We start from the raw sequence: 12936 nt of genomic DNA, 5'->3' as shown, positions 1-12936 counted from the left end.
GCGTGAGTGAACATGAATTTGTCAATTTGTTCCATCTGTTCAACTTGTGTAGCTAATATAAATTGTGGGATCTGCTGCCAGCACATGTAAAGATCACAGCCAACACCTATTCAGTCTCAACTGTTATTTTCCTCTTTGCCACCCTTTAACGGGGAGGAACACCTCACAGCACAAATTTGGATCATATTTAGAACAGGAAGCCGCAGCCTGGTACAAGGAGGCTCTGTGCGAACAGAGGACAAACTGCATGTCCAGGAAAGGAAAGGAAAAGGCCAGGGGGTGGTGGTGGAAATCACCAGCCCACCTCACAGCTGCACTGAGGAGTTATAATGAAAACCATCATTACAAATCTGATAGGTTAGCTACAGCTGTACTGAGATAAGAGTGAGGGAAGAGAAAATAGGGGCCTAGGTACTCACACCATTGACAAACACTTCCCCCACTCCCTTAAAAAGCTGCCCCCTGTGCTGTCTACAAAACTGTTCCTACTGGTAAAACTAGTAAGCTGGGAACAAAGCGATGCAACAGGCCTGCCAAAACCACCACTGCAGCCCCTTGGCACCTGCCCAGGATGAGGATGCTTCCCCACCAGACTTCTTGAAATCTCTGAAGGAACTTCATGGCCCCCTTAACAGTACTATTTGTTGATGTCCACTGAGTGGGAAAACAGCATCCATCCTTCCTGAACACAGTTAAGTTCCCAGTCCCTCTGGAAGTAGCTAGGTGAGAACACTTCTGCTACCATAATTATCATGTAAGTGATGATTTGGGGAAGTAAGAAGGCTGTGAAAAAAGCATACTTGAAAAAAAGGAGAGAACACCAAAGAACAGCTAAACTTTTAAGTTATAGTAGAAATTGTTTCCTTTCATAACAGGAGCACACAAATTGCAATGCTAACCAATACCTGTGGAAGAATTTCCATCCTAACATGTAATTCCAGACTAATTTGTAGCTCCTGTCACAGGGCTAAATTGATATATAAACCCAAATATACTCTACATGTAACTTGACCAACCTGCATTGCAAGGTATGCTGAAAAGGGCCTGTAAGTTTTACGTTGCAACAGCAGGTGGAAGTTTAACTCTTTCACATCTCCCCCTTTCTGCCCCTTCTTTGTTCCTAAAAGTCTAATCAACCCTCAAGCTCCACTCCCTTTTTAATCTTTATTTCTCATTAGGCGTAATTTCTTTACACTTTGGGCCATCTTATTACCAACCTTGCTAAAACTGGAAGCTTGAGGAAGGAATACCAAGATATCACTCTAAGTTGTGCTTCATTTCCAGAGAATTTCCAAGTTTCATTGTTAAAAGACATTTAATCTACTGCAAAGGCAATTGAGATTAACAAAATCTGCTGATGCCTTTCAGCAGAGAATTTTTTTAAAAATGAGGGAATTTTAAAATGTTACATATGGAACATTTTCATATCAGCAGTGACTTTCACTTTGTAGTTCAGAAGGAGGTGAAATCCTCTGGAATTACGTGGGATGCTAAAAAGGGGGTGAAGGAATTCCTACTTAACCATGTGAGCAGCTGGCACTATGAAATAAAAGATTACACTTTGCAAAAACAAGCCTAATTACAGCCCACCTGGGGCTGTAATTGGCATTCAGTCACCTACAAAAATAACATTAACATTTCCAATGTAAATGGATGATTAGTGTTAAGTTTCTTCTGTTGCATTTTCAGTAGCAGAAAGCATGTTAAAATGACTGGAAGAAAAGTACAGGGAAAACTGCAAGAGCAAGTGTATCAGGCTGACAGCACTCTGCTGTACAGAAACTACAAGCATACAGCTAAACCAAGGTGGTTGTCTTCATAAAAAATCCTTCTGTTCATACACTGCTGCTTCCCTTCAGTCCTTCGGTAAACTGCTGAACAAAATTCAGAAGGCCAACTTGAACCACTAGCTTCCACAGTACTGAACTTCCCAGTGAAGACAGTAGAAATTAAACACACAGTTCAAAAATCATTCCTACTTTGATTATCCTGCTCTCTTCAGCACCTAAAAATGGCAGCCACACAACTATTTCCATCTCACAAAGGACACTCCCTCGATCCAGACTAAAACTCCAACCCATTTTTAAATTCTTTTTTCACTCTCCCTTCTCTTTACACCTCAGTTTCAGCTCTAGTTGGCAACAACCATGTACCTCTCTGTTCACTACTGTCTGCACCTTCAGACAATCCCTTAACTATGACAATAATGACAGTTTTCACCACAATAGTTCACTATCCCCCCTGTGTTAATGCCTTGTATCCTTCTTTACTGCTTTGTAAACACAGCGTCTGTCAAAACAGCCCTTTCTTCACAAAGCAGCTAGCTGTTTTATCCTAATTGTGCCAGTCTTGAGGAAGGTAGAAAGAAGGGGTAAGGACACAGATCTAAACATTAAGCAGTAATCATAATGATTAATTTGAAACCTGTGCATGATCAAAAGACAAAACAATGTATTTTCTGTCACAGGGCTGGAACAACCACTTGAACCATCCCAAATCAGGGCTTCATTGGAGCATCCCTGAACACTCCTGTGTAGAGTTTTAGCTCCTTGCATCCAGGGTACCAGGATACCCACAGCTCCTCCACAGCAGAGGGGAAGGAAGGAATACATGCCGACTAAAGTGGACTAGAAAGGCAAGAAGAGAACAGTAACACCCTCAAGACTAGTAAAGATGTGGAAAGGTCATATATGAACGTGTACAAGCAGCATACAGGAGATATGTAGGCACTAAGTGGTGAAGAACAGACAAGTCCTTAGCGTGACAAGGGAATTAGAAAGAGGCATCCAAACTGAAAGGTAAGAGGTGGCCTCTGAGGGGAGTAACAAGAAATCAAGCAATCTCAGAGCAACAGCAAGGGGGTTTGCCTTCAGCATTTCATTGTGAGGAGCCAGCAAAGTAGCAGATCCAAGGACATCTTTTCCTAATTTTACCATTGTCAAACTGTGCTCATGTTCAGCACTAATATGTGAAGATCCTGAACACAATCTCCTCAGATTTCTATCTCACATATTCCAAGGCTGGGACCTGTTTTCCCTATTATGGTTATTTTTTGGTTGTCCAAAACAAAAGAAATAAAATAAACAATAGCATTATAAGAGATTGGAAAAGCACTCAGAAAGATGTTTGCTTAGGAAGCTACAGAGTAAATTAAGGTTTCAGTATGGCAAAACACGTAAGCTGTACTGAATTTTCTTCCCATTGACACTGCCTTTCCTTACTTATGAAAGAAGAAAAACTAAGTAAAACATACAGTAAGGAGACTGTAATGAATGGATTCAGTACATTATAAAAATAGAAATAAAACAATAAAACTGGTAGCTAAGACTATGTTCTGCTTGATTCTACCAGCACATTATACATGCAATAGACTTGATAATTTTACTATTTATGTCCTTTAGATGTCTCTGCTTTCCCAATACTGCCTAGGACATCTTCAGAAGGAAGAAAATATCCCCAAATGCTGGTAGTTACGTAAATGTTTTCTGAGAATCGTTGGCTGCATCAGTCATCTGTATAGTTAAGGTTAAAATACACAGTCTCAATAAGCCAGCATGATTTACTTTTCTGTAAGCAAAAAGCTTGCTGAAGATTCTTTCAACTGAAGTGGCAGAGGTAAGATACGCATATTTACAGCAAGAATACACTTGCTCACAGCAGAGAACAGTTAAATTTGCTGAGATGTACCATTTATTTTAAACACAAAAAAAAATTATTTGTCTCAACATGTGTAATCATAGTATCTTTAATATCTTTAATACACTGACTTCGGTATTACTATAATCAGATTACTTGAAAGGCTGTGCCTTTCTCATCTCCCCCCCATCCCTTTACAGTTCAGCTCAGAAAAAGCAGCACCACGAAAAGAGTGAAGACATTTGACTAGAAATGTAGAATGTGTGGTGCACTCATGGTCCAATAAAATGCCTAAACCACACTGAATTTTATTCATGCCAGCAGTCCCAACTGAAGCCAACAGGATCACTCGTGCTGAAAGTTAAGCCTGTGCCAAAATACATTGCTGAAATAGGACTTTTCATTTACTATTCTCAAAACACTCAGCAAACATTTATTTTCCCAAGACACCGGGCCGTATTTGGCCACTAATTTTAATAAGAATTCCTCACTAGTTGTTTGGAAATTAATGGCATGAGACTGCCTCTCACACTTACAATCTTTAAAAGCTTCAAAATTGTCTTAAGGAGTAGTAAAGTTAGACACAAAGAAAAGAACTGTTGAAGAAAAAGGAAAGCAACATCCAAATTCAGATGAGAACCTAGGCATCCCCCTACTGTAAGCAGCCTGTGTGGCCATACTGGAAAACAGAATTATCATTACAGTGATTAAGTACTTACTACAGCAGAATAAAGATAAGTTTGTGCAATTTTTCTCCTACCTTGTAGCCAGTCTCGAAAGTAGTGTAACCACATTTTGGGAAGCTGCCTATCCTCTTCCAACAAAACATATGTCACATTGCTGAAACTTCTGTGAAGTTCATAAAGTAAGTGCTGGACATTTGGATAGTCGGCTTTCTGTGTCACAATGTACATATTATAGAATGAGAAGTACTTGAACTGCGCAGCAATGAAGTCATATTCCCGTGTCTCGCGTGGTACAATGTCTGTGAGATCTAGTCCATCTCTCACCCGGGTAGTTCCATAGAGGCTGAGCCCAAGTAAGCCCAGGAAAAGAAAAATAACCACAACCTGCAACAACAAGAAAAACAGAAATGCATTTGGTTTAAGTTTTCTTTAGAAACTAACAATTCATAATGGACCACAACAGAACTAGGTTCAAAATTAATATCCATCACTGAACACTCCTAAGCTTATTTTTTTATGGTTTGTTTTTTTTTTTTTCATACATGCAAACACATAACCCAAGGCGTTTTAATGAAAGGTCTTGAAAGCATGGGTAAAAAAATGTATATGGTAATAAATAGTAGCTTTAGTTACTTGGTTCACAAGGTTATGTTTTAGTAAGTGAACAACCCCCCTTTTTAACTTACCTTTGAAGCTATGTGACTATTCTGCTAGCAAGATAGAATTTCTGAAGTATGACATACTTGCAAAATTATTACAAACTTCTATTGCAAAATAATTATATTTATTCATTATGTTTATTGTTATTGTCAGGACAATGTTCCTTGCAGACAATGAAGAAGTCTTTTTCAACAAGCAGGTGAATTGTTCTCTGATTACCTTAGCTTTTGGTTTTAGGAGGAATGGAGCATAATGTTTTTCTGCAAAAGTTGAAAGCGTCCACTTCGTACAGGGTGGCTCGAGGCAATGCACACTGGAGTCTGAGAACTGGGAAAGCAAATCCCTTGTCGAGCTTGTGCTTTCTGGGCTCTGGCAGCTAAGACTATCTTGAGTCACTGTCACAGGCTGTACTGATATTTCTGATCGCGGCTCTGCAGTGGTGTAGTACACTTGTGTATGAGGATCATATTCAGTGCGCAACTGCACGGTAGACTGCATTGTGATCTGAGTTTCATGTGCAAAACTGTGACTGCTGTATGGGGGTGGAGGACTGTAACAAATATTGTCATTTTCTGCATATGCTTGAGGCTCAATCTGAATCACTCTAGTGACACATGGACTGTAAGAAAAGAGAAAAACATTGCTTACATTTTTATTTTAATCAGACTAGGCAGGATAATCTGCTTCTGCCCAAAACCATTTCTACTACTTTCCGACAGTTTATGTTAATTATCACGCTTCAACATGAATCTTCTTCTCCAGCCCTAAATGTGGATGCTTCTTAGACATGGTTCTAATTGTAAATATGCAGATTTCTTACTTGCAACAAAGCAGAAACCACCATTATCTGAAGACACTGAGATACACTCATATAACTCCATTAATTAATAGTACATACTAATCAAGTGAATATCCAGGTAGTCACACGCTGTCTGAATGCATAATGTGTATTTGAGTTAGCATTTGTGTACCCATGCTGAGAATTAGGCTATTTAAATAAAATGTAAACACATAAAATACTGGATTCTTCTGTTTAGAACAACTGAAATAACCATTAAATAATATTTAAGCCTTCTGCATAAGATTTCAGACTTTTGGGAGGCAGCTTGAAACCACATGCCACACACAGAACGTTTCAAGAATGAAGTAAACACATGCAAACATGCATAGGAATTGTCCAGGAAAGATGGGCTAAATGAAGACATAACATTTCAGAATTATTTTCTGAATTTCATTTTAGTCTAAGCCAGGATTTAATATATACCTATATATATATATATATATATATATATATATATATATATATATAGTTTGTGATGGTGGTTTTTTTATTTGTTTGTTTGTTTGTTGTTGTGTTTAATTGACAGAGATATATCTCTTGATGTATCCATGACAGAAAATGGTATGAGATATTTTTCATCAAATGAATAAAACCTATCTAAAAAAGAGGAATTCAGAAGTTGCTTACCTAAACAAAACAAGGTGTTATTAACTGAATTTCCTCATATATACGTAGGCTTAAATTCTGATACATGTTTGGTGCAACAAATGGTAGAGTACATGGGCAGTCCAACTGCCTCCTAATTCTGAGAATTAGGCCTCCAAAACTAAAGCACAGTAAGTCACCCAATGAAAATACAACTTAATTGGAAACAGAAAGCAAAAGTCCTGTCATGTGATCAACTCCTTGTTCTAACCACTCACTAAAACAAATTTTGGAAAGTTCTTTCTCTGTTTGGTATCAAAATCAAAAGGTCAAATACAGAGAGAGACAGATCTCAGTAGTAAATACAATTTGCACAATTGTCACTAGCAATATGGTAAAGACAACAAAATACTGACCCTGCTGCAATGAACATCTACTCTTGACAAGGAACAGTAGCACTCATGACCACAAAAGGACACTCCTCATCAATCAATCTGCTACACATTCTCACCTTGTAAAACAGCAGAATATATCCAGTCTCCTGTCTTCTCGACGATAAAGATCCATGCTCAGTATAGCAGGAAAAATTAGCAGAACCATTGCAAAGTTGAATACCACCACAACTGCTGCCTAGAGATCAGTCATAAAAGAAGCAGTGTTGATGCTTAGCTTCATGCAGGTCTTCATTTTTACAAAGCATTAAACCTCTTTTCAGTTCTCATTTACCCACTCACTTATCATACCTACCTGTTAGATACTTCCAAGCTTCCTCTCGAGGAAACTGGGAATATTTTTACTTTTCAGTTTCATTATGGTAGTCCTAATGTAGTGAATTAGTCTCTTCTAATACTAAACTTTGTATGTTTTAATGTGCCTACGCATGGCAATTTTTCCACTTTTTAAAGTGGAAAAAACATGAGTTAACAAATCACCCATTTGCATGAGAACCTGCTCCGTTCAGAGTCTCCCACTACAGAAAAGGTGGAAGCATAGGCAAGCCTGGAATAAGGACTGAAGTTCTCACATTTAAGGGTTGTGTAGTTATTTAAACATTAAAGAACATTTAAAAATCAATAATGAAGTATTATTATTATTATTATTCTATTATATATAGAATTTAATCAAATTCTAATGAAACTGCTAATATCATGCACATGTAAGAACCTAGAAATCCAGTCAGAGAGTAACATCTGGGTATAATCCCATAGTATTTTCTAAGAAGCAGCAAAATTAATCCAATAACACATAGTAAGTCCATGTATTTGTCTTTATCAGAACTTGATTAATGATCCAGTCTATCAAAACAAATCTTCAACTGGAACAATAATGCAACTTATATTGGAAGAAGAATACTTAGTTTAATTTGTAAAGTGAACATTAATTAAGGAAAAAAAAATTTAAAAAAAAATCCCTGCATACCCACCTTCAAACCCTTTCCCATACAGAGATTCTCAGGTAATCTCCATAAGCATATGTAGCACAGCATTTATCATTATTATTAATAGCATTTACTTGTAATGTGGAATTACTAAAGTCTCTAGCTGTCAAAAAGGGAAACCTGAGCACAGGTAAGACTGGAAGTTAACAAGTATCACAGATATACTAAAAAAAAACTGTGGTTGAGTCATCAACAAGTTAAAAAAAAAAAAAAAATCAACTGAGATTCTTCTATTTTAAACCTTCTATTTTAATTAAATAAGCAATGACAGACTAGTTTCATAATAATGAAATTATACAAGTTAATATTAAAAGGAAAAAAAAAAAAAAAAAAAAAAAGAAGAAAGAAAATCAAGTGGTGCACTTGATACAAACATGCTGCCATTCTTCCAAAAGAGTGAAGTAGCTGCTTTGATCTTTAAAAATCAGTCTTCAAAAGCAGTAGCTCAAAAGATGTTCATGTATTAAAAATTCCTGACTTATCACGGTACTCAATTTTTCTCTTTCAGAATCAAAGTTCTAATCTACTGTGTGATTTTTAGAATTCTGAACCTGTTAAGCTTGATTAAAAGACAAGATATTATTTCCGTGTTTCTAAGAACATAGTAAGTTATGCGAATACTGTCTTGTTAATTCAATCATAAATAACAATGAACACACAAGTAATGCTTACTGGTGTTTCTCTTTTGCTGTCTTCAGACTCAGTAAAGATTTGGGTCCTGGTAATTACTTGTAGACTTAACTACTGCAACAGTGTCTATTTAGCACTTAAAACCACCTAGTTATCATTTAACCATGTTTGAGAGAAACGATTCAGTAACTGTTTCATGATTTATACAAAGCCACACTGAAAAGGTAGGTAAGATCATAGCTAATACTTTGAGATAAACTGATTTCCTTTTGATCCTCTCCAGAATAAATTGAATTTGTATTAAAAAAAAAAAAAAAAAAAAAAAAAAAAAAAAAAAAAAAGCCTGTTGTTGCAAGCAAGGCATTTGCTGGACCTGGTTATTACAGCCACCTTTATTGCTACTAAACCATTGAAGATTATATAATCCATTTGACATGAATAATCAGCTGTATCTAACAAAGATCTTTTGTCAAAAATGAGCTAAGGTTTACTGAAAATGTTAAAATGTGAAGTTTTACTGAAAATAATCTCACCTGATGTTTGACAATTATTCTTACTTGTCCCTGAATGGCTGAAAAACCAACAAATCCCTCTTCTCCTGCTCCATGGAATTCTGCAAAGAGTTCATACCTTTTTGGTTCCCTCTTTAGACGAGAAAATCCTTAAAACTCAAACACTGCTACCCTAGGGAATCAATACTTAAGTGTGTGGCAGAGATAAAACCAGTTAGCTATATTCACGTGGGATTATTAATGAAGAATCAAAACTAACGCAACTACAAATAGTATATCTGCTTATTAGCATGGCATTCCTCCTACAATCAAATAGATTCTCCAGTGCACCCTATCATTATTGAAGTATTAGCTCCACAGGTTAAATGTTTTTAAACAATCACTTCCCTTCTGATTCATATTTAAACAGATCCCTAGAGCGTAATACGTTTCCAACATGTTGCAGGCTTTCTCTCTCTCACCTACCTCACCAGCATTTCAATGTTGCAAAAGCACTCAGTTTTCAAAATTAGCCAGGCAAAACACTGCTCTTTTATCAGTTCTGCCAGTTGCCCTGTCAAGTCTCCCTGTGACTTGAAAAGATTCAGCATGTCTCTCAGTTCCTGCTGCATATCCCCTGCTCCAGTAGCATATGGAAACATGACACAAGAGAGCAGGCCAAGGTCAGATCAGCAGAGAAGGATGGAAAATAACTAGTGAAGGTGATTAAGTCTCTGATACAACACATCAGCCACCACCTACCCCTTGCAGTACTAGTTCAGACATCTGATGGAAATGTACAAACATTGCGATCGTGGCCATATTCCCTATCTGTAATGACCATACTCAGCAGAAAAGCATCAAAAAATCTGTGGTTGCACAGCTTGCAGAGTGGGGGCAATCTGCTAGCAGCACTCAAGCTGAAAGCATGCTTAGTATTTTGGGAAAAGTACATCTGCCCCTATCCCTTCAGAAACAAGTGATCAAATGAAGTTCCTTAGACTCTCTTCCTGAGAAGTCAATAAAGTTAAGATTACTATTAGACAGATAAATTAAAGGAAATGAGATCAGAAGGAAGGAAAATAAATATTGCACTAATCAGAAAAAATGTTGGTAATTTTCTGAGAAATCTGTTCCAATTTTACATCTTTTTCTTACAGGCTAAAAATACTATTGCTGCTGCAACTGTTAACTGAAACAGAAGAATGGTAGTCTGTGTTGAAGGCAGCAAGGGAGAAGGGAGCCAAGCTGGTAGGCTGGGGCCCTGCTTAAGGTATGTGCTGCTATTTGCCATTCCTGGCAGCCCACCCAAGGAGAATGTGTGTGCTGTATGGCTAGAGGTGATGAACGGACGAGGAGTTCTGTCAGGGAAACTTCCACTCCACCACTGCCTATCTGCAGCTCCCCCCTGACAGCACACAGACTCACATCTCTCCCTTCCTCTTCCCCTTAGGCTTTAATTTTGCTTGTTAAATTCTCTTGTCAGGAGCAGGGAAAGCTAAAAGATGTGGGTAAAAGGAGGGGGACAAACCACTTCAGCAGAGTAAGATAATTGAATGAGTTTAAAAACTTCCATTCTTTCTGTCCACAAAACCCACCACCACCACCTGGTAATGCACTTTTACATTTCGGAAAAAAAACAACTTGTCATTCTTACTGTGGGAGAAAAAGTTACTGTTAAGATTTGTTGGGCAAAGTTCCACCTCTACTCATTACTGAATCTACACCATTCCTCAACTGCTGGGGAGGAATTTTCTGCTACAAGCAAGAAAAGTTAGGTCAATTTTTATGAAGCTGTGCATTTTCTTTTTTGGTGCAGAATTTATTCCATAACAGTGTCTGAACATTTTGTCTGGGGTAAGAATTCAGCCCAATGATAGTTACACTCTGCAATATCTCCTTCACTTATACTCAAAATAAAGAACAATATTTAAGACATTCCTACTGTGAACTTCAAACACTCTCAGCAGTGTTCTCTGATAACCTGCCTCTATCCCACCCACCCCCAATTTTAAAATATCTGAAAATTCAGCACCTACTCCCTCAAAGTTCTGAGCATTTTCTTATAGGTGGTTCTTGAGGCTGAACTATTAGAGAAGCCACCAGCTTCTTCAAGCCTAAAACTGTTTCAATACAGAGCTAATGAACAAATGGAAAAAAAAAAAAAAAAAAAAAAAAAAAAAAAAAAAAAAAAAAGCAAATAGTCAAAAAACAAACACAGTGTCTAGCCATATAACAGAACTAATTTTTATAACTGTCCTTTCAAAATGATCTTTCTTTGTTTGTTTGCTTCTAACTCAGTAAAAGCTAAACCCAGTAAACTCCAAAAACAACAGCAAGCCTACATAGTTTAAACTCCACAAAGTAAACAAAAGGACTATCAAGAAACTGCTTTAGCTGGCAAACAGAACAGAAACTGAAAAAGAAGAAAGCACTGAAATGCAAAATGTGAGCTTCCATCTAAAAGATGGAATTGCACATGCAGGAAATCATTTATTCTCCCTCAGCAGCTTTGTTATTTTACAGATACTGGGCTTCAAAAGTTAAGGAAACTTTGGCAATTATCTTGTAGAGTCTTAAGAAAAGTGAATGAAGTGTAAAATAAGGTCAAGAGCAATTCTATTTCTAAGCCCATCTGTTAAAAATTCACTACGTAGATGAGAAGAAGGTAGTCACTGTGCAAAGTAAACTGCAATATTTCATTACCTTCTGTGTCTTGTTAGGAAGCTATCAAAGATGGCAATGAGTTCTTTAAAGAAGACCAAGAGAAAAAGGGAAAAAGAAGAGCGTATGTAAATTGATGCAGACCATCAATGAAAACCTGCTAAGGCCAACTGATTCTGAATGCTGTGAGTAACGCATGGTATGACTTTGATTTTACCTGGTGAAGCTAGACAAAGCAAGAAATAGATGTTCTTTTCCAACAACAAGGGATAGTGGTTTCTGATTTATCCATGTGTTCTAGTTCCAACAAATCTTCAGTACAGGTCTTCAGCTGCTCTTTTTTGCATAATTTCACATCACTCATATACATGACATCTGCCCTGTAAGTAATGCCACTTAGTTTAATATGTCTGGCCACAACATCAGAAGCTGATGGTGGTGGTATGGCAGAGGGTTGAACCTTCCCACTAATACTCCATAACTTTTTGTTGCCGTGTGACCAATGGCTGCAGAGGGGTTGTCTTATAAAACAGTGTCTGACACAGAAGTGTGTAGGAAGCAGAGCTATGGAAATGAATTCCTCCATGTGAAAAAAAATTGGCAACCACTGACATTCATCAACACTTGCTGAACATTTTTTGAGACCAAATAGCAGATACCAGAACAGAGAGGCTATGGCTGATGTTTCAGCAGTGACAACAACAATGTAAAAGACAAGCCAAGCTCTGGATGGCCATGAAGACTATTATGGCAAAAATGCATAGCTAATGGCAGTGACCACTTGTAAAACAGTGCTTTGTAGCTGAGAATTTGCTCTATCAAATAGTGTTATTGTGCTCTTTGTATCTGTTGCAGTTTCCATGGAAATAAATAAGAGGCATTACTTCTGGAGCTACCCATATGCAAGGGTCTGCTATTTAAAAACCAAAGACAGACTACAGATGTGAGAAAAGACTCAGCAATTGAAATGCTAGTTCTTGAACATCCAAGCAATCGAATATATGAATTCTATATTAATCACTGCCTTAAAACAGACCTTGATCACAGTGTTTTCATTCTGAATGATGCCGACATGCTCATACATGACTAAACTGAAATCTCATTGGGATCTTCTTCTTTGTCATTTTATTCTGTGGACAGCTTTTCTGTTTTCTGATTCCGTTTATATGGTGATAGCAGGTAAGAAGAAAACAACTTCAAAGAGTAAACTCTTTGAAAGGGCTGATAATAGTAGGACAAGGGGGAAATGGTTTTAAGTTGAAAGAGGGAAGATTTAGGTTGGATGTTAGGGGGAAGTTCTTTTCT

The 12936-nt window shown here is 37.4% G+C and overlaps 1 protein-coding gene across 2 annotated transcripts in view; it reads right to left on the bottom strand.

Annotated features, from left to right (window-relative positions):
- PTCH1 (patched 1) overlaps positions 1 to 12936 on the bottom strand; it is a 65533-nt gene that overhangs the window by 19143 nt on the left and 33454 nt on the right. For both annotated transcript variants that reach the window (XM_072360139.1, XM_072360141.1), the window contains 3 exons: positions 6920 to 7038; positions 5202 to 5601; positions 4397 to 4706 (listed from right to left, as the gene is read on the bottom strand). In XM_072360139.1, coding sequence (XP_072216240.1) covers positions 4397 to 4706; positions 5202 to 5601; positions 6920 to 7038 — 829 coding nt within the window. The remainder of the gene's footprint in view (positions 1 to 4396; positions 4707 to 5201; positions 5602 to 6919; positions 7039 to 12936) is intronic.

The sequence above is a fragment of the Excalfactoria chinensis genome, chromosome Z (assembly GCF_039878825.1).
Source record: "Excalfactoria chinensis isolate bCotChi1 chromosome Z, bCotChi1.hap2, whole genome shotgun sequence".
NCBI classification, from domain to species: domain Eukaryota; kingdom Metazoa; phylum Chordata; class Aves; order Galliformes; family Phasianidae; genus Excalfactoria; species Excalfactoria chinensis.
The sequence above is the reverse complement of the archived record's forward strand: the minus strand, read 5'-3'. Positions and strand labels throughout refer to the sequence as shown.